General features: G+C 48.0%; 2 protein-coding genes across 3 annotated transcripts in view; both read left to right on the top strand.

Annotated features, from left to right (window-relative positions):
• SLC39A2 (solute carrier family 39 member 2) overlaps positions 1-21,758 on the top strand; it is a 378,852-nt gene that overhangs the window by 335,161 nt on the left and 21,933 nt on the right. The window lies entirely within an intron of this gene.
• On the top strand, positions 1,415-20,461 carry METTL17 (methyltransferase like 17). 2 transcript variants are annotated; one of them, XM_063137947.1, is made up of 14 exons: positions 1,415-1,519; positions 1,705-1,858; positions 2,826-2,981; positions 6,048-6,144; positions 6,624-6,705; positions 9,030-9,103; positions 9,310-9,404; positions 10,641-10,711; positions 11,750-11,857; positions 13,698-13,766; positions 17,500-17,550; positions 19,106-19,198; positions 19,282-19,466; positions 19,611-20,461. In XM_063137947.1, the coding sequence occupies exons 1-14, from the start codon at positions 1,448-1,450 to the stop codon at positions 19,726-19,728; spliced, it is 1,425 nt and encodes a 474-aa protein (XP_062994017.1). In that variant the 5' UTR covers positions 1,415-1,447; the 3' UTR covers positions 19,729-20,461. The 2 variants fall into 2 exon arrangements, with proteins under 2 accessions (XP_062994017.1, XP_062994016.1); XM_063137946.1 differs by having other exon boundaries at positions 6,024-6,144.

Genomic DNA, 21,758 nt, shown 5'->3' with positions numbered 1-21,758 from the left:
ATGGGGTTTATGCCTAGGTCAAGGGTGGGAACTTGCAGATGTTTTGGCCTACAACTCCCATCTGCCCCAGCCAGTATAACCAATGCTGAGCAATGTGAACCTGGCCTAGGTACATATGCATAGAATATGCAGCTTTATACTGTATGTTTACTCACAAAGCGGCACCATACATAAGCAAGCGTAGGTGTATTTACTCTAGGGTGACCCTATGAAAAGGAGGACAGGGCTCCTGTATCTTTAACAGTTGCATAGAAAAGGGAATTTCAGCAGCTGTCCTTTGTATAATGGAGAACCTGGTGAAATTCCCTCTTCATCACAACAGTTAAAGCTGCAGGAGCTATACTAGAGTGATCAGATTTAAAAGAGGGCAGGGCACCTGCACCGTTAACTGTTGTGATGAAGAGGGAATTTCACCAGGTTCTCCATATCTACAGATGACACCTGCTGAAATTCCCTTTTCTATGCAACTGTTAAAGATACAGGAGCCCTGTCCTCCTTTTCATAGGGTCACCCTAATTTACTCACAACTAAATCCCATTAGTTTCAATGGAGCTCACAACACAGACTAGTGTGCACAGATTGCAACCCTCATGCACACTTACTTATGAGTAAATATGCATGGCTGATATAAGAAAGCTTTTCTTAGCAAGGAGGCAAAAAATAGGACAGCAAGGAGCCAAAAAGAATGAAAAAAGCCATTTACAGTACAGGCCTATTCTTGCTTACTCAGAAGTAAATCCACTGAAATCAATGGGTATTATTCTAGATAAGTATCCACATTACACTCTTGTTTTTTTGCTTGAATGTTTGCACCCTGCGTTTTTAGTGTGCTGCGTACCTCCCAGAGAACTTACCGGGTGGATTAAAAGTACAATAAATAAATCAAGACAAAATGAATTTGACTACAGGATTCTTCAATTGCCTCAAATACAAGCCCTGATGTCCAAAACGAAGAAGAAGAAAACAGCAACAACGTACACTACTACCCAATTACATTATTTTCACACGCCTTGCAAATAAGTAACGATTTCCCAGGCGGTTCTTCAGCTTCCCACGTGCAACTGAAGAACTAGAAGGGGCGGCGCTTCCCTTTGACTCTTCCAACGGGGCTGGAGAAAGGGCGGGGACAGAACGCTTAAAAGGCTGTGTAAAGGCGGGCGATGAATGAGCCAATCGGCGATCTCCATGCAAATAAGCTCTTTCTTTCCCAGCTGAGCTTTAGAACGTTTGCTAACTCTGCGAGGAAGGATTCCGATGACGCAAGGGTAACTCGAGGACCAATCAGCCGCTTGGTGGGCGTGATCTTCCGGTTGAGCTTAACGTCGAGGGATATGTGTGCACGCGCTGTGATCTTGACTTTCCCCGGTCCCTTCCCAAGATGGCGGACGCGAAGTACTTCCGCCTAGCTCACGCGCATGCGCGCTGAGCGGGAAGTTCCCTTCTCAAGATGGCTGCAGCCAGGCACTTGCGGAGGGCCTGCGGAACTCTCCGCACAGCTAATTCTTTCTCGGTCTTCAGGGTAAGACCACCTACCCATTAGAGCTCAGTCTTTTCTTAAGGCTAAGCATGCCCAGTTCTTTCAGTCTCTCCTCATAGGGTTTTATTTCTCAGTCCCGTGTTATTCCAAATAGCTTTTGGATTCCATCTAACTATGAGTGTATCTCAGATCTCATGACCAACCTTTTCTTCTGTCTCTCCCCTCAGGGTCTGGCTACAGTCATTCCCAAGGTCTCCCAAGTTGATAATTCTTCTGATTTCTTGGGCAAAATTCCACACCGCAAGCATCCTGGCATCCTCCATCTCAAAAGTGTCAGGCTTCCTCCTGAATTGGTAGAAGTGGCTCGCTTTCTGGTGGCCGGTGAGTAGAACCACTAAAAGGTTAAGCGTATGGGATGCTGGGGTGGGCAGAAGGCTGTGGTGTTATTTTCTTCGTTTTGGAATCCAGTGCAATATGAGACGGTGTTGAGTGGACCTGGTTCACTCTTCCATTTTGAATGTGTCTTCATAAATAACCATTCCCTGCAGCATGGTTCTATTGTGAAGGGCTTCTGACTTGACCCTTAGGAAGGGTAGGTTTGGCCAGCTGTTAGTAGCACTTAGATCATCGGTCGACATGCTTAGATAATCAGTCAAGGAAGGGGCCATAGCTTAACGATAGGTAGAGCAGATGGGCAGAAAGTAGATCTCCAGATGGTTTGGCCTCCAACTCCCAGTATTCTTGACCATTGCCCATGCTGGAAGGGGCTCCTGGAAGCTGGAGTCCCAAATACCTTCTGCCCATCTCTCCCTATGGTTGGAGCTCCTTCCCAGGACATCTTTCTGCCTTCACCGTTCTATTTTCCTTCAAATCCCTTCTTTAACCCCATCTAGAGATTTATGAAAATTTTGAAGCCATGATGGGGGGGAAAATGCACGTTTACCCCCATGGTTGTTTGGGGGGAAAAAGGAATACTTATTTTTTCTTCTAGCAGTTGTTACAGATCTAAAATCACTTCGTTGCTTTAAAATGGCCTTTCCCAACCTGGAGTCCTCCAGATGGTTTGGACTTCAGTTCTCCAGGCAGAATGGCCAATGGTTAGGAATGCTGGGAGTCTTCAGGTGTTTTTTTTTCCAGAGTGGGGATAGACATTTGGAGGAAACGGCCTTTGCATCTCTAAACCCAGCTCTTCCATGGACCACAAGGTTGTTGGAAGGCATGTGGCGTTTCAGATATTCGACTGCAGCTTCCATCAGCCTTAGCCAGCGTAGTCAATAGTAAAGCATGATGGAAGATGCAGTCTGTCATGTTATGGTGCCTCCATCTTGTCTCCTTTTCCCTTTCCCAGAATCCTCCATGCGCAGTCTGGAGGAAAAGACCAAGTCCCTCACCAACTACCTCTGGAGCCGCAAGCGCCCCCTGGAGGCTGAGGAGTTGCGCAGGAAGGCGCACCAGGTGGAGCAGAAGCTACGGGAGGAGGCGGTAGCTTATGCCCGTCAGAAAGGTGAGGTAACGGTGGAGGGTAGGGTACCCTCTTGAGTGGGATAGGAAGTAGGAGTATACATTGTGTCAGCCTTGCCGAAGATGGGATGGCATTAGGGGTTTTGGTAGGGCTGTTGCATGTAATTGATTTGATTGGCTGCATTAGATTAAAATGTGTCCTCCGTTAACCAGGCAGCAGTTTTAAGTAATTTAAATACAATAGTGTAATTTCTGTTTTAAATATAATACTTCTCTTAAAAACGTAGATGGCAAGTTCCATCTTAGACGAGCCATTCTCCTCCCACTCCTTGGCCCTGCCTTCACGGCACTGCCTTGTGGCTAAACCATGTGGTTTCGCTGTTGCAGGGTGGTGATGGGTAATCTAAATGGCAGGAGGCAGTGCGGGCTCGCTGTGCCCGCCCTCTGCCCAGCTTCTGGCGACCAATTAGCAGTCGCCATCCTCCCGGGAACTCCCCTATCTCGACGTCTTCCAAGCTCTCGCAGCGGAAGGGCTGTGGAGACCTCGCTTTGAAGGGAAAAATCGGACTAAGTCCCCCAATTCTTTGATGCGCAGCTTCAGGGAAAAGCCCTGCGGTGGCTGCACATCGGCAGCTGCGTTGTGTAACTGACGCAGCACTGATTCACAGCCACTGCAGGCAAAGAAGACGGCTCCCTTCTCTCACACACATAAGTGAAGGAATTCATCTTCTACTACGATGCCTGTTGCAATGAGGGATGTCTGAGAAATCCGTAACGGATTTAAATAAATTTGGATTTCTGTGAATCCAACCTTCAGATTTTGCAGCTGACTGGCTTTTTCCTGAGATTTATAGACTTTTTAAAAAACTTTTGGAGGGGGGGTAGAATCTGCACAATTATGTTCATTTGCAAATGAACAAAATTCTCGTACAAAAAATCCGATTCCGTAAATTAACGTATGATGGAACGGAAGGTGCCTGGCAATCCGTGAATCACAGAAGGAACCGTACAATATTATTATTATTATTATTATTATTATTATTATTATTATTATTATTATATCCTGCCCTTTGCCCAACGCTGGGCCTCAAGGCAGCATTAGAAAATTTAAAACATATCCATTAAAAACCTATCGAGATATACAAAAGTTACATCCCTAGCTGCAGCATATATTTGAATCAAGTAAAACCGCGTGTGCTTTTCTTGCATCCAAACAATGATTAACCAGATGTCACCAATAAAATTTGTACAGATGAATCACCTATGCTGAGGTGTTGGTTTTTTTTTTTTTTTTTGGTCTTTTTTAAAATCAGGCGACAGCTGTACTTCCCAGATGTCCTGCTTTGGCTGTAATATGCTTTAAATACAGTTGAATCAGCAAACAGTCATGCCTACAGGTGGTTAGCCGAAGGGGTTCAGGTTACAGCAGAGGTGATTCGAAACCAGGGAGAGGTCAGAACGCAGGCAGTTAGGCAGACAAGAGGAATAGGCAGCAGCAGTAGTGGTTAGGGCAGCCTTCCTCAACCTGGGGCGTTCCAGATGTGTTGGACTGCATCTCCCAGAATGCCCCAGCCAGGGCTGGGGCATTCTGGGAGTTGTAGTCCAACACATCTGGAGCGCCCCAGGTTGAGGAAGGCAGGGTTAGGGTAACAAAGAAGAGGTCAAACACGGTGAATCAGTCGGGTACGTTACGAAATCCAGAAGCAGGGTTGTTAGGCGGTCCAAGAGGCCAGGAAACGGCATTAATCACAGGGCACAGTTCAGGAGACAAGATACAGAGGCAGGACAGACCACGTTGTTCTAACGCTGGCTGGATCTTCCACGAAGGCTTTTAAGCCCAAAGCCTGCAGGACCCCACCCAAATCTCATCTGCCTTAATCAAGCCTCCCGTTGCAGAGCCTTACTCCCAAGGAGTCACTTTCTCCTGAGGATACATTTTCTGGGGGCACGCACTTATTCACACAGGGGCCTTGCTTGCCTGTCGCTTGCCATCCCATACCTCACTGGAATGGTTGTGAGGGTGAAATGGGGGGTGAGGGTGGAGAACGATGTGTCCAACTTGTATAGCTTCCAAATCGTGTGACGTACTGGTTCTCCTCTATTCGGCACCGGTTAGGCCTCATCTTGAGTATTGCGTCCAGTTCTGGGCATCACACTTCAAGAAGGATGCAGATAAGCCGGAGGGGGTTCAGAGGAGGGAAATGAGGATGACCAGGGGTCTGGAAACAAAGCCCTATGAGGAGAGACTGAAAGAACTGGGCATGTTTAGCCTGGGGAGGGGAGACATGATAGCACTCTTCAAATACTTGAAAGGTTGTCGCACAGAGGAGGGCCAGGATCTCTTCTCGACCCTCCCAGAATGCAGGACACGGAATAATGGGCTCAAGTTACAGGAAGCCAGATTCTGGTTGGACATCAGGAAAAACTTCCTGACTGCTAAAGCAGTATGACAATGGAACCAATGACCTAGGAAGATCGTGGGTTCTCTCACCCTACAGGCATTCAAGAGGCAACTGGACAGCCATCTGTCAGGGATGCTTTAATGTGGATTCCTACACTGAGCAGGGTGTTGGACTCAATGACCTTATAGGCCCCTTCCATCTCTACTATTCTATGATTCTACGAAAGCTGTAAAATCCGCAAGTCTGGATTCACAGAAATCCAAAGTCATTTGGTTCCATTGGGGAATTCTCATTACATTCCTTTCTGCTTTGTGACTGACCTGCTCTTGACTTCTGCTGCCATCTAGTGTCAACTGCATGACAGACAAAATAAATAAAAATTAAAGAAAGATCGCTGTGCTAATCCATGATGGGGTGAGGAGGGGGGATCCAAAATCCATAGCAGTATGACAATGGAACCAATGACCTAGGGAGGTTGTGGCCTCTCCCACACTAGAGGCATTCAAGAGGCAGCTGGACAGCCATCTGTCAGGAATGTTTTAGGTTGCATTCCTGCATTGAGCAGGGGGTTGGACTTGATGGTCTTATAGGCCCCTTCCCTCTCTACTATTCTGATTGTGCTCCTTGAAGGAAGGGAAGGATAAAAGTTTAATGAATAAAATAATTTTCTCTTCCTTTCTCAGATGCACTAAACTCTCTGGATGAAGTTGCACTGAACTCTCTGGATGAAGCTGCTGAGAAGAAGCTTCGGCAAAATGTCTTGAATGTCCTCCGTAAAACAACTTATCACTGGGAGGCGCTGGAGTGAGTCTCTTGACAGCTGTTCTAGATGCAACTGATTCCAAGGGAAGATTTGGCCCAAATGTAACATGCTCTCACTTATGTTGCTGAATGCTGATTAGTCCATAAAGCCTTTCTTTCCAAACACCCCCCCTCCCCTTTCATTTCATGTTATGTATCCGTGAATTTGCATGGAGAAACTTAAAGGCTTCTGCCACAGTGATAAACCTACAGTAGAGTTTTGTAGTTCTGTCTGTGAGTTCTTATGTCGTCTGTCCTACACCGCAGGGGAAATGCAAATACACATTCCCTCTTCACGCACACAGGCTCACATCCTTCCTCGGCCGTTGTCTGATTTTTGAGATTTCACCCATCTTTGGCTGCCCCTGTTCAGGCTTGCTGTAAGCAACAATAAGAACTAGAAGCTTGATTATTTTGGTCTTTTAACTGAAAACTGGGGTTCTGACACACTACTGACTGGTGCCTTGGTTTGTTCTTCCAAGATACACCGAAGAGCTCAGCTTTCTCTACATGGTAGCCCGAATGGATGGAGTGTTTGCAGCAGTGTCCCGAGCTTTCCACGAGGTGAGTTGGTGCTTCAGCTCTCTTGGGGCTGATAGTGGAGGATTCATGAGGACTATTAATAATTTTAAGCAGCCTTAACTCAGTTGGCAAAACGCTGGATTCTCCCTAGTGCAGCATTTCGAATTGAAGGTCCTGGACCCATTTCAGCTGTGGACTGGCTTTGGTGGTCTTCTGGCATCCAAAAATATCTCAAATTTGGCTTGTTTTCTGTTTTATTTTTTTAGAGTAGATATTTAGCATGTATACATTGGCTGTCAGATGTTCAAACTGTTTTACTGCATTAATGTATTAATCTTTAAGCCATCTTAAAAGGTAGGCCAGCATTATTAGTAGTGTTACTATTGATATACTGGGCCTGATATCATTCTTTCCCACTTGGACCTCCCCAAAACGTTAAAAAAAATTGCATCCTTAGCGGCTACGGAATGTCCAAGAGGCCAAATGCAGCATGTGGGGCTGCCCTTGAAGACGACGTGGAAGTTGCAGCTAGTGGACTCCATGGCACAGAGTACTTGGGGTCATCTTTGACTGATCCGCCAGCTTTGGACTTTCCTGGACAGAGATAACCTAGCCATAGTAGTGCATACACTGGTAACTTCCCAATTAGACTACTGCAATGCACTCTACGTGGGGCTGCCCTTGAAGATGATGCAGAAGTTGCAGATAGTGCAAAATGTAGTAGCTAGTCTGCTGGCGGGTACATCTTACAGAGACCACATAACACTGGACTTAACAGAACTGCACTGGCTGCCTATACACTTCCGATCGGAATTATAGGTGTTGGTAATGACGTTTAAAATCCTAAACAGCTTGGGACCTCTATACTTGAGAGAGTGCCTCTTCTTATATATGCCTGCCCAAGACTTTAGATCTGTTGGAGGAGCCTTCCTCTGCATCCCACCAATGCAACATATATGCTACGATGGGAGAAGGGAGAGGGCTTTCTCTGCGGTGGCACTCTGACTGTGGAATGCCCTCCCCTTGGAGGCCCGATTGGTGCCAACATTGATATCATTTCAACGCCAAGTAAAAACATGGCTTTTTAACAAAGCCTTTGATGGTTAAACTCACTGGCACATTGTTTTAACTGTTTTTACTGCTTTTAAATTATATATTGTTTTAACTTGGATCATGGTTTAATTTGTTTTTAACTGCATATTTATTGTTTTACACTATGTTTTTATCTGTACGCCGCTCTGAGAACTTAAGGATATAGGGCGGGATAGAAATGTTTTAAATAAATAATAAATAAATGTTTGCAAGCTAAATTTGGCCCTTTTGGTGCAAAATACAGTATGCCCAAAGGGTTAATTTCAACTTAGAAATGAGCTGCGTTTAACCATTATAGGGCTTTTTAGCGCTACAGCTGTAAAACAATGATTTGGGCCTTCTTGTCGAGGAGCAACCCACAGACTGTGGCCTGTGACAGTGGGGGTTGGGTGGGGGTTGAAAAAGCCCCCTGGATCTCTGGAAGCGGCCTATCCCTGCGGCATTCTCGGTGCTAGAGTTTAGGACTGTCATAAAGAGAAGAGGGGCCATTACTGCGGTGGCCCCCCACCTTTGGAATGACCTGCTTTCAGACATGAAGACAAACCTATTTCTGGTTTCCTCTGGAAGGCTCGTAAGATGTTATTTTAAAAAAATAAAGAAAAGCTAGCCGGCTGATTAAGGGCACAATCCCATGCAGAAAACAGTCCTATAACTCCCAGCATTCCCAAGGCAGGCCGGTGAAGGGAGGAAGGAAGGGAGGCAGGTGGCTACTAGAAGGAGGGCTTTCTCCGCCGTGGCACCCCGGTTGTGGAATGAGCTCCCCAGAGAGGTCCACCTGGTGCCTACACTGTACTCCTTTCATCGCCAGCTGAAGACCTTTTTATTCTCTCAGTATTTTAACACTTAGTTTTAACTTAAATTTAAATTTTACTGTTCTAACTCTGTATTTTAATCTTATATCAATTTTGTTGCGTGGTTTTATCCTGGTTGTGCTTTTTATGCTGTATTTTGTAATTGTGCTTTTAACATGTTGGTTGTTTCGTTATGGTTTTAACTTTTGTGAACCGCCCAGAGAGCTTCAGCTATTGGGCGGTATAAAAATGTAATAAATAAATAAAATGCTGGGAGTTGTAGAACTCCTTTCTGCCTAAAGAAGCATAGGATGATGATGATTTAATAGACTTCTAGACTGAAAAATATCCCTAAGGATTCTAATGTTTCTCTCGTGGTGCTTGTGCGGCGGTTCCGGACTGGGGAAAGCGCCCCGTAGATATTTTAAATTGATAGCAACCTTTGGCTAAGGATGAACTTCCTCCTCTGTTTCCTCCTTTCAGATCCAGAAGAGAGTCCCAGACTTCCAGCCCCACACCTTGCTAGATTTTGGTTCGGGGACCTCCGCTGTGAGCTGGTGAGAAACCACATAAGGGAAAACTATGATTTCCTCTGGAGCGATGGCAGGGTGGGTGTTTCCTAGGAGGAGGAGGAGGGGTGGGGACAGTCATTGGGGGGTTTGCTAGTTGAAGGGAGGGGGCTTCCATCCCTGCGGCTGCATCATGGAGGAGGTGATACGTAGGTGTGCCACCTTGCTTTTTCCTTCCTCCCTCCCAACCTTAGGGCAGCACACGGCATCTGGGGTAAGACTCTTACCGAATATATGAATATCGACAGCTCAGCTCCAATGTTGGCCTTGGCGGAGAAGCTGATGAGAGGTGAGAATTTTGTGTGCGGGAGTCTGCGGAGATGTGTGATGTTTGCATTTGTGATGTTTTCTTTTCCTTATCACCATGACATTGAAACGCCCCAATGGAACAGACTTATTTATTCATTTATTTGTTAGATTTCCTTACTGCCCCATAGCCAAATCTCTCTGGGCGGTTCAATTTTTTTTCCAGCTGGTCATTTCAATGGCCCTTGCACAAAAGAGCCTTCCCCATGGTTTGTGCCCACGGAGTTGCGACTGACTAATCCCTGCCTCCTCTTATGGACTGTGCGCCCCAAAGGTAGACACAGAATTTGGACGGGAAATCCCATTTCTAAATGTATTTTAGGTACTCCCCGAAGTGTCAAACCTGCATCTGGGCTGTATCACATGAGCTGGCAGCTGGGGCTTCACAATATTTAATGTTTCCCAGGGGGTGGGGGAGTTTTAAAAAATCCCCACACCAGGAAGCTAGCCTGTCATGATATTTTCCTGGCCTTCCTGACGCACTAGTTTTCTGTGGGTGGGGATTGTTTTATTTCCTCCCCACCCACCCCAGGTGGAAGCATTCCATCATGTGAGCCTTTAGTTTCAGTCTGAACCGGATACAGCCCAGAGGCGTTTTCTATGCGAAACTAGGCAAAGCAGACCAAATTAGAGGTGAACGTGTACACCATTTAAAGTGCAAAGCTTGCGCTGGTGTTTTGTGCGGAGTATCCAAAGTCCTGCTGTTCCTGTGTTGGCAAAAACTGAATGTTCACACACATACACACACACAAGGCCAGAAATTATATATAGCCAAACTTTAATTTCTTCTTTATACTACTTCCAGTGGTGGAAAGAGTGCAGAGAGTTATGTCAAGGTGGAGATACCCTACCCTCCACCCACTTCCCAATGGAAATTGTCAGCCCCCCTGGAATTTTACTGCGCATTACCCATGCGCAGGTGTGTCTTCACAGCCTTGAGGACTAGAAACTTGGGTGGTTCTTTAAAGAAGAAAAATTACACAAGCTGAGCATATGACAATCAGTATTTCACTTCTGCAGAATCATAAACTATAACCTTCTGTGTGGCTCTGATCTTACTTTTCTCTTACTTTTCACTCCTCCCCACCCCTCGCCAACATACAAGCCACCTTGAGCTGCAGTTCCCGCCCATCCCAGTCAGAATCACCCATTGATTTGAACCCCTACAAGCCCTTTCTTTGTCTACGCTTATGCCCGTTGGTGATTTTCTTCTTCCTAGGCTTGTCTGAAGACCAGCAACTCTGCTTCCCCGGTGTTTATTTCCGGCAGTTCCTCCCTGTCTCACCAAAGGTAAAAACACCTCTCCACTTGACTCTTCCAAATAGCAGTAGCTGAGTCCCGGGAGGGCTTGTTAACCACTCTTCGAACACCTGAGTTCCTAGTGGCTCAGTTGGCTGGGGACTGATAACGGGGCCTTGTCTTCCCTGGTGTTTTTTCTGAAGGCACCGCAAAGATTTCCCGCTTGACTTGGGTAAATTCCACTTCTCGTTAAATCTCCTGTGGCTTCAATAGTTCAAGCTGGTCCACATTTCGGGTATCATTAAAAATAATTACAAAGTCTGGAAGTATCTGTTTCTGGGTCAGGAAGCATGGAAGTTGAGGAGAATTGGCATTTGATAATAAGCAGAGAGATTCTCTATAATAAATATGATTACTGCAAGTAAGTTTCGTGGCTGAGTGTGGATTTAAACCCGGTTCTTCCTGGTGTACAGTGGTGAGGAAAGGTTTGTGAACCCCTTAGGATTGTCACATATTTCTGCCACCTGGTTGGCACCCCCTTGAGCAGCGATGATTTCTAGTAAGCATTTCCTGTAACTGTTGGTCAGACCCTCACATCAGTTTGTGAGGAATTTGGGCCCGTTCCTATGTACAGAACTGCTTCAACACCATGCCATATGAGGGCTTCCTCAAAAAGAGTCCTGCTGGTTCAGGCCAACGGTCCATCTAGTCCACCACTCTGTTCACACAGTGGCCAACCAGCTATTGACCAGGGACCCACAAGCAGGACATGAGTGCAATAGCACCCTTCTGCCCATGTTCCCCACCAACTGGTACACACAGGCTTACTGCCTCAGATACAGGGGATAGCACATAGCCATCAGGACTAGTAGCCCTTGATAGCCTTCTCCCCCAGGAATTTATCCACCCACCCACCCTTTTGAAGCCTTCCAAATTGTTGGCCGTCAGCATATGGAAGTTGTAGGCCAAAAACACATGGAGGGCTGCAAGTTGCCCATCCTTGATGTAGATGATGTCTTAACAATGACCCTTAACATTTGTAACTGCAGCCTGTGTGGCTACATGTTCTCTGTCTCTGCTCCACTGCAGGTGAAATTTGACCTCGTCGTATCTGCTTTCTCTCTCAATGAACTCCCAGGTCATTCTCAGAGAGTCGAGACCGTGCAGACTCTCTGGAGAAAGACAGATGGCTTTCTGGTAAGTGATGTGTTTGTCCTGGATTGGTTAAATCTGCAGATATTGTCAGACCTTGTCCCAGTCTTTGGGGAGTGATAGTCTGTGATACTGATTCTGAGTCAAGAGGGTGATGCTGTGGAGCCAGGTCCAGCTGTGGGAATTGGATTCTACCAGGTCTCCCACCTGGTTACAAGCCAGAAGGGGGTGAGACTCAGGATGCTGAAAAGAGCCTATCTTCCACAGCTGGGAGACCTGACGTTGATGGAGCCTCCTGCTTTTCAACCAAGGGTGTCTTCCATGGGAACGGGCCAGCAGGGGAGAGGGCTCTGAAGGGGAAAGGGTTTCTGGGAATGCCTTAAGATGTGATGTCAACTCAAGAGGGTGGAATAGAGGCATCCAGTAAGGCATAGCACGAGGTTTCCTTGCCAGAATGGCATGTCTGATTGTGATCTGTAGCTGTCGCTCATCTATATTTAAATGAGAACAGCAGGTGGTAGAGTTTACCGGAAGCACAGTCCTTCTAACCAGAAAAGCTTCCTTGTCTTGTTTCTTTGTTGGCTCTCTAAACCTGTTAGGACTTTTGTATTCTGAGCCTGATCTTTTGTTGGGTAACCCAGAAACTGACCCTGGTTAATGAACTATATTGTAATCTGGTCTCCGCTGGATTGTAAAAGCTCAAAGCCAGGTGCTGGAATTTCTGCAATAAAAACTTTACTGAAAGGTGAACCTGACAGATCTGTGCTTCTCTTACTTCCCTGCACTTCACTGCCTTCTTCATGGGCTAGGAAGTGAGGGTCCACTCTTTTGGTGACAGTTTCTTAGTGACTTAGTGGGGGCTTGTGTGGTCCTCCAGATATTGGACTGCAACTCCCATCATTGCCAGTGGCATGCGATGGGAGTTGCACAGCAAGGGATCATGGGAATTGTAGTCCAGCAATATCTGAAGGGTCACCCCTTCCCCATCCCTGGTGTAGAACAATCAACTTATCCCCAGTGCATCGCCAACTTCTGGCTTCTCTTCCTTTCCGCTTCCCCCAAATTTCATTGACTTACAGGGTGATTGAGGTGCTATCATCCTGTAGCACTGTAACCCATGGGGAGAATAAGCAGGAAGGAAATCCCGCCCCCAGTGAGCCTCCGTGGACTATATTGTAATAGCTATATTGTAAGAGCTTTTGCCCAGCTCCTGAAATCTCTCTGGCTCGAACCATGGCCCACAGCTCGGTTGGATGTCTTCACTCAACCTGGCTGTAACTCAGCCTTTAACCACATGTAACTGAGGCAACCGCGTACCGCTTCCCTGTTCATCCGTCTCTTTCCCATTCCTTTGTTTCTCATGTGTTATTTATTAAATTTATACACCGCCCCATAGCCGAAGCTCTCTGGGCGGTTTACAGAAGTTAAAAACAGTGAACGTTAAAAAGTATACAAAATTTAAACCCATCAAAAATATTAAAAACTACAGTATCCATTTAAACAACAGTTTTGGGGTCCATTAAAAAAACAAACAAACTTAGCATATGTTGTTAAATGCTGTTAAATGCCTGGGAGAAGATTAAAGTCTTGACCTGCCGCTGAAAAGATAACAATGTTGGCACCAGGCGAGCCTCATCGGGGAGATCATTCCATAATTGGGGGCCACCACTGAAAAGGCCCTCTCCCTTGTTGCCATCCTCCGAGCTTCCCTTAGATTGTGAGCTCCTTGGAGCAAGGCTCTGTCCTCTTGAATTTTGCCAAGTGCACTAATTATGCTTTATAAATCCATTTCCCATGGATTCCATGTGCTCCGGAAGCCCCTCCTCTTTGTTGTGGAAGGCTTTCCTCCCCCTAGCACACTTCCTCCTTTGCCTTTCCTCCCCAGGTTCTGGTAGAAAACGGAACCAAGGAAGGTCATCAGATGCTCATGGAGGCCCGAGATGTTGTGTTGAAGGTAAGGCTCCTTGAAGCACTTGTGGCCAGCTTAAATGAACGCACACCGGCTCTGAAACGATAGTGAAAGAATGGATTTTAGTGTGTATACAGCTCAGACAATAAAGCAGGTTAAAAACAACAAATACTGGGGGTGGGGGGGGAAGCGGGGGAAAATCTCACATCTCTGCAACAATTCGAGAGAGGAGATTTTTGTCTTACGCAAATGGAGGACAGAGCCTGGGGGAGAAGTTGGCAGGCTGGATAGAGGCTCCTTGTGGGTCGTATTCGGCCCGCAGGGTGAGTTTTCAACCTCCCTGCTTTAGATGTTCTGGGCCAAAGCCGGAACGTAAAGACCAGTCCCAGTTAGTAGCCTAGCAGCTCTGTGTTTCGACCTAACTGACGTTTCTGATCCGTCTCCAAAGATACCCCCAGATGCGACGCCTTGCGTAATTGACTGGAACGTTACCAGAGTGTGGGTAAAGTTCACTCGTCCGTTTTTGTCCAGAGAGGTTTGCAGCTGGTTGTGTGTCAGCTTCAGCCGGTAAAAGGTGCTTTTAGCCACTGAGGCCGTCAGTGCCTCAAGTGACAGTGATGGATCCCAGAGGACTCCTCAACTGTGCACCTGATCCTTCGGCGGGGGGCAACCTGGAGAACACCCCAGGTGTCCCTCCAGTCTTCTTCTCTTAGGCTGAGGAGGGCTTTATGCCATTCACGAAAGTCTGGACATCAAGAGATTATTTAACATTGCTCCCTCAATTACACTTAAGCTTCTAATATTTCCCTGTTGGAGACATTTAATCCCAAACTATTTCTGCTAATTATTGTAAGTGCTCCAAACTGCCACTTGTATTTATGCAAGTTTGTGAAATAGGATTTAATTAAGAAGGGAGAGGTTTCTTCCCACCCTCTCTCATTGTGGTGGGGAGTTAGGGTTGCTACTTATAATATTTCTCTAATGCCCCGTACCCACAGCTCTCTGGGTGGTTTGCGTAAGATTAAAACAATTAAGAACTACATACAAAATTTAAAACCATGAAAACATGCAGCATACACAAAAACATATATCTAAAAACTATAAAAAAAACTTTAAGCTGTCAGCTGAACCTAAAAACAGATCTGGGATCGGTGAAACTCATCACATATTGCGAAATGCCTGGCAAAAGAGAAAAGTCTTGACCTGTCGTTGAAAAGATAGCAATGTTGGCGCCAGGTGGGCCTTTTTAGGGAGATCTTTTCATTATTGGAGGGCCACCACAGAGAAGGCCCTATCCCTTGTTGCTGTCTTTCGAGCCTTTCTCGAAGTAGGCACCCAGAGAAGAATCTTCGATGTTGAGCGTAGTGTATGGGTAGGTTCATGACGGGAAAGACATTCTGTCAAGTATTGTGGTTCCAAGCTGTGTAAGGCTTTATAAGTTAGAGCCAGCACCTTGCATCGGGCTCCGAAACATAAAGGCTGCAAGTGCAACTCTTATATGTTCAAACCTTCTGCTCCCTGTTAACACTCTGGCCGCCTCATTTTGCACAAGCTGCGGCTTCTGAACAGTCTTCAAAGGCAGCCCCACGTAGAGTGCATGGCAGTAATCTAACTTGGAGGTTACTCGGGCATAGACAACTGATGTCAGGTTATCCCTGTCCAGATAGGGGCATAGCTGGGCCACCAGCTGGCCCGGGACCACTTCCTCTCTCAGAGAGGCATTAATCACTTCCCTGGCCCAGCCGGCTGTTCCATCCCTGCTCGCTTTTATTAGCCAAGAGGGGCAAGGATCCAATATGGAGGTGGTTACATGAACCTGTCCAAGCACCTTGTCAACATCCTTGAGCTGAAACTGAAACTGAAACTCATCCAAGAAAACTGGACAAGGCTGTGGTTTGGATACCTCACCTGATTCACCTGCTATAACACTGGAGTCCTGGCAGATGCAAGAGATTTTATTTTGGAAGTGCCTAGCAAATATGTTACAGCGGGCCTCAGATGGTTCTACAGTGTCCTTGGGGCCGGCATGTAATGGTCTCCAGACAACTCTGAAAAGCTCCGCTGGGCAGCAGGTTACTGGGTTTTTTGCTGCTCTCACTGCCCCTGAATATGCCTTACTGTAGGCACACACCAGCATTTGATTGTATTCTCTAGGAATTTTTCTCCATCTGCACTATTTTGTTTCATCACTCTGGGGTATACCACGAACCATACAAGCTCTATTCAGGAGAGGGCGCTCAGGAGCAATTGTGTCAACCACCCGGGTCATTTCTGCATTACATAGATCAACCAGGGTTTTGACAGGAACACCAGCCCTATCAGCCGGAAAACTCCTCTGGAAACCATCCGGATCCATTAGCTTCTGTGGCCGGACCATCTTAATGGGTCCCCCCACCTTTGCAGAGAGGAAAAGCTGTTGTAAGTCTAAACGTCAACAGGTAGTGATCTGACCATGACAAAGGGGTTGATGCCAAGCCCCTCACTTTCAGATCAACATGTCCAGCTGAGAAGACCAGGTCTAGAGTATGCCCTGCTGTGTGCGTTGGGCCAGTGGCATGTTGGGACAGTCCCATGGTTGTCATGGAGACCACGAAATCCTGAGCCACCCTGGATAAGGTGCCCTCGGCATGAATGTTGACATCCCCCAGAACCAACTGTCTGAAGGATCTCAGCAGTGCTCTTGGGACCACCTTCGCCAGCTCACGTAGGGAGTCTGTTGAGTAGTGGGGTGGGCAGTACGCCAACAGAATCTGTCCCATTGGGCCAACACAAGATGCAAACACTCCAGACCAGTAGTCACATGGACAGGGAGCCTGCAGAGGGGGGGTGGAGTTCCTTTAGACCACAGCAACCCCCTCTCCCTGGCCCTCAAGTCTACCCTGATTCTGAACCAAGTTCCCCCGGTGGGCATAGCTGGGAGAGACTAACTCCTCCCTGCTCACCCACCCAGGTCTCGGTAATGCATGCCAGATTGTCCACCTCACCCACTTTTAAGTCATGGATGACGGAGGTCTTATTATGCACCAATCTGGCATTTAAAAGCAGCATCCTGAGAGCTGACTGATAAGGCAACCAACAAACCTGCGGGTGTGGGGATGACCGGAGCACGGCACTACCGTTAACTGTGTCGCAGTCCCTTGGCAAGTCTTCACAACGCCGTATCTCCCTCTACCTGTAACTACACTAATTGGGCGCTCCTCAGATTCCCCCCACTTGGCCCTGTGTCCTCCCTCCCAGGCACATAGCTCAAGCCCCACAAAGCCAGTAGGCAGCGGCAGAAGCCCCTCTTCCTGTAGTGATGGGCCTCCTTCTCCTGCAGGTGACGGCTGTCCCAGGCCACTTCAGGCAGCCGGCTTATATATGCCTTCTAGGGAGAGGTGGAGGTTGTCCACAGCAGCTGGCTTATCTGGGGGCCTGGCCCTGCACGGAGTGGCAGTCTGCCAGGCAGAAGTCCACAGGGAAGAGTAGTGGCGGTGATGGTGGTGGGAGCACCCACCCCTTCTTTCCCTGGGCGATGGGCCGCCTCCTGCAGAGGTGAAGGCTCAATATTGTGATGTCTCTGCCACAGGCCTATTAATTTTCCTGAACATTTAAACAAGCTGGTGGAGGAATCCTCTTGCTGGCTCCACCTGCTCCACCCCGATCCCTATATGGGTCACACTATTTAGCTCAAAGTTGGGTCTCCAACTTTGCCCCAGAGAGGCAAAATTATAGCAACGGGAAGGAGGGCGGATCTAATGACCTGTTTTGTTTTGTTTTTTTAATTCCTCTTATGCAGGGCATGGATAAAGTAGTTCATGACCCCCGAGAAGCTCATGTTTTTGCTCCGGTAAGTGTCGAAAAGTGTTGTGAAAGGGATGTGGCAGCCCCAAGGTCATCCTGGGCTGTGAGGGGGGCGTTATGATGCTTTCTTTCTTGGTCTGGTAAACCGTGGCAAAATTGCACGGTTGGGCAATCTTGGGGCCTGCCAGATGCCATCACCCCTAACCGGCATAGCCAGTGGTGAGGGGTCATTGGAATTGTAGACCAAGATATCTGGATGGACTCAGTTTGCCCACTTCTGCTTTATCAGATCAAGAGCATGTGTTGTGCCTCATCTCTTTTCTCATGTGCACCATTATTTGATATGTTTGTGGTTTCTTTAAACATGGGTTCCTTGTTAAATCTGAAACAGATCCCGGCTTGCAGACCGAGAGAAAACCGTGGCTTGCAATCCTGGTTTGTGGTCTGAGCAAGGCAGAGCAATCCTATGGTCCCTGGGAAAGCGTCCCAGGGTCTATAGCATCTCTCAGATCCATCCTCCTGAGGCCGTAGACAGTCCTATGCGCTCAGGAGAGGGACTCTGGAATCTGAGCCCTCCCCCCTAACCCCTCGCAGCCTCTGCGGGAGGAAAAAGAGGCAAGCCCTTAGAGGTCAAAAATGGGGAGAGAAGAGGCCAGCATCTGCTGGATCTAGTAGCCTCTCCGTGTGTCCCTGCCTAACTGTGGTAAATAATCTAGATGGGCCCAGGATTTTTAGTGGAGGAACAGAAGGCACAGTTGTCTTGGCTGTTCCGTCTGTCCAGCCTGTCTGTCAGGATTCCTGTCTAAGCCACAGTTTCTTAGTTTGGCTGTAATTGGAGTTTAAGAAACCCTGGAAATACTGAATTAAAGACCTGTGAAGAAAGGGGAGGAGAGGGCAGGCTGCCCCAGCCGTTGGTTTATCAGGCCAAAGTAGTTGCATCTCAAGCAGGGCTAAGTTTTGCTCCAGTTCAGAGCGGTGTGGGAACAGAAGTGCCCCAGAGACTGGGTTCAGACAACGTGATGACCAGTGGTGGTTTAAATAGTCAGCGGTTAGTAATTTAAACCACCATGAGTTATCGCGTTGTGTGGTGGGAGTTTTTTAACCCATGGTGGCTTACTTGGCCGAAATAACCAACACTGCGCAGAGTTGGCTATTTGAACCACCGTGGGTTATCGTGTTGTCTGGAGGGCACTGTTGGTTACTTCGTCAGCCACAGAGTCGCAAGGCAAGAGTGTCCAAAGTGGTGCTTGCTGCTCTAGTTCAGCTGGCAGGATAGATTTTTGGCAGCAATGGCTGATGGGATACTTACTAGTGGGAGGACTGAGTGAGTCAACTCAGCGTAGACTAATAGTCAACTCAGCCCTGATCTTAATCCACAACACAGTTGATTATTATCCTGTTGTGTAAGGAGTACCGCTAGATAAACAACTGTCAAGATGATTATTACCCCACCTTTGACTATCGTGTGGGCTGAACGCAGCCAGAAACTCACCTGTTTGTTGGGAGGAAAAGACAGTGAGGCTTGTGTTTGAATCGTCTTTCTTAGCATCCAGAGACTTGCTACGTTTTTACGCTCTCTGCGCTTTCTCTCCCATGCTCAGTGTCCGCACCATTTGCCCTGCGCTCGCTTGTCACCCGACCGTCCCCTGCCATGTAACTTCATCCAGACGTATGTCCCCTTGCCTTTCCGTTGGGTAAGTGCCTAGACTGGCCTTGTAAAGAGGGGATGCATGACTTTGCAGTTGTATACATTTCTGTCTCTTGTGCGTTCCTCCAGAATCCAGACAAGAAGGAGGAGAAATTTTCCTTCCTGATCCTGCGTCGCGGTCCAGAGGAGTCGGAGGAGCCCTGGCCTCGGATTACCCAGCCGGTGCTTTGCCGGCCTCGCCACGTCCACGTCCACCTGTGCTGTGCTGACGGCAGTCTCCAGCACGCAGTGGTTACTCCTAAAAAACATGGCAGGTAGTGGACTCCTGTTCTCCCGGGTAGAGGAGGAGTGTGGATTCAAGTCTCTGGTCCTCTGGGTGGCAGGTCAGGAATGACAGCTGGCTCTGTGAGTGGCATGCAGGGATCTTCACCTGTTCCTTCCTCCCTCCCTCCCTGCAGGGATCTTTACCGATGCGCCCGGAAGAGCCACTGCGGAGACCGCCTCCCTGTTTTGAACCTGGCTAGCGAGCCGGCCTCGGAAGCAGAGAAAGCCCACACGGACAAGGACCAGCACTGATGGAGCACCTTCCTTTGTGTTCGTCAACCTCTCAGTGACATCCTATGCCACGTTGGGGCACGGATGTGGGCTAGCACACCAGAGTCGACATCTGAAGCCATAGGCCAGTGTTCCAGGCCTCTTGGCTGGAGTATAGCGAAGTGACCTTAGAGCATCGGTATGACTTGAGCCATTCTGCATGGTTGACATTAAACACCTTGGATCAACCTCTCTGCTCCTTACAGATGTGATGAATTGAGTGCCATTCTGCTAGGTCCGACATGGCCACGTGTAGTGGCTGCAGATTTATTCATGTGGCGTCCTCTGGAGCATGAGTTACAACGGCCTTCCTCAACCTGGTGTGCTCCAGATATGTTGGCTGGGGGATTCTGGGAGCTCTCTTCCAGATGTGTCGGACTACATCAGGCTGCAGAAGGCTGAGTTACACAGCTTGCTAATCATGGACACGGTGACAGCCTATAATCCAGGGCTGCAGCGTTTAAGGCCCAGGGATCAAATCCAGTCTGTCTGTGGTCCCAATCTGGGGAACTTTGGAGGGCCAGATGGCAAACACACACACACCCCGAGCACTGATGGTTTGGTGCTTCTGTAACACCCCCATTATAAAAGATTGGGAAGCTCCTCCAAAGGCTTTGTTTCTGGCAGTAAAACCCTAACCTGCCAGAGTGTCGTGATTCCAAACCCTCCCACTGCGATGTGAAACAATAAAGAGGTCTGTCGTGCAAGCCACAAAGCTTTATTGAGTGAAGAGCCATCTCTTCACACCTGAAGGAAAGCGTGAAAGCTAGGAGCTGTCCTCTAAGCTCAGTTAGACTAACAAAGCAAGGCAGTTGTCTATCAACTCAAAGGACTGTTTCCCCTTCTGAGCTCAACAGACTTTTACTGAAAACTTCTCTCAGGGCGGGTCTTGAAGGTGAAGCCTCTGCTGAGTGGCCAACCTCATGGACCGCCTCCTACCTCCTCTCAACTCCGCCTGCTTGACCCTGTGGCAGACTCTGGTGTCTGTCAGCTCCGATGTTCCCTCCCACTCTTATGTTCCCTCCCCCTCCGACAAAGACTGAGTTCAATAGGGAGATGGGGAGGGTGAGCTCTGAGCCTGGGCGTCCTACCCGACAAGTTCCTGGGAAGGTTCCTCCTGGACCTCCCCCACTTCCTGATATACTTCTGCTTCAGTCTCTGAGTCTGATTGAGGCTGCAAAACCCAGTCCCTCACACATGGGAGAATGGGCCTGATCCTGACAAATAGGCTGGTGGGTTTGGCCCCTTCTCTTTTGCCTCAGCCACACCCAACACTGGAAAGCTTCCATTCTTGAGAGCTTCTCAGCAATGGAATTTGGCTCTCGGGCTCCCCTGCAGTATTCCCTGTCAGGGTGTGTGGAGTCCACAAACAGAACAGAAGCCTTGTGGTGTCTCTGTTTCTCGGCTGTTCCACACACACACACACCCCATGTTGCGGGTAGTGGGGCTGAATATTGAGATCCCTCACTCCCCACTCTAAAATAAACGATTCCACAGAGTGGGAGCTAGCTTCTCGAGGAAAGGGTTCACCCAGAACCTTCGGCATTGTTCAGGATTGGTTGAGAGCATGTTGGGAATCATTCGGCCCTTCAGTCCTCCCTCCTGTGCAGAGCGAAATGGCAAAAGCCAGCAATGGATGTCATAGTAGCTACCTGGAATAGGCAACTTACTGCCCGCCAGGTGTTTGAGACAATTCCATCAGCCTGGCTAGTGGTAAGGATTATGGGAGTTGTAGTCTCAACACATCCTGCCCTCCCTGCAAGTGTGTTGAGACTACAACTCCCATAATCCTTACCACTAGCCAGGCTGATGGAATTGTCTCAAACACCTGGCGGGCAGAAGGTTACCTATTCCAGGTAGCATAGAGCGTCTAGCTCTGAACGCCGGTCCCTATTTGAAGCGGTTGGATATACCCTCCAGAGTATAATTCAACTCACCGACTCCTCCCACCCCACCCCCATGCATTTCCAGGGCCTGGAAAGGATTCCTTCTGCATTCGAATTACTTCTCTC

The sequence above is a fragment of the Elgaria multicarinata genome, chromosome 11 (genome assembly GCF_023053635.1).
Source record: "Elgaria multicarinata webbii isolate HBS135686 ecotype San Diego chromosome 11, rElgMul1.1.pri, whole genome shotgun sequence".
Taxonomy (NCBI): domain Eukaryota; kingdom Metazoa; phylum Chordata; class Lepidosauria; order Squamata; family Anguidae; genus Elgaria; species Elgaria multicarinata.
Note: the sequence above shows the minus strand (reverse complement) of the source record. Positions and strands in the feature narration are given on the sequence as shown.

What these genes read in the sequence shown, in the direction of transcription:
- METTL17 (XM_063137946.1), top strand. Translation starts at nt 1,448, where the DNA reads ATGGCTGCAGCCAGGCACTTGCGGAGGGCCTGCGGAACTCTCCGCACA. An exon ending in GGCTCGCTTTCTGGTGGCCG is followed by an intron (nt 1,859 to 2,825) that starts GTGAGTAGAACC and finishes TCCCTTTCCCAG; the next exon opens with AATCCTCCATGCGCAGTCTG. An exon ending in AAGCTCATGTTTTTGCTCCG is followed by an intron (nt 17,551 to 19,105) that starts GTAAGTGTCGAA and finishes TCCCATGCTCAG; the next exon opens with TGTCCGCACCATTTGCCCTG.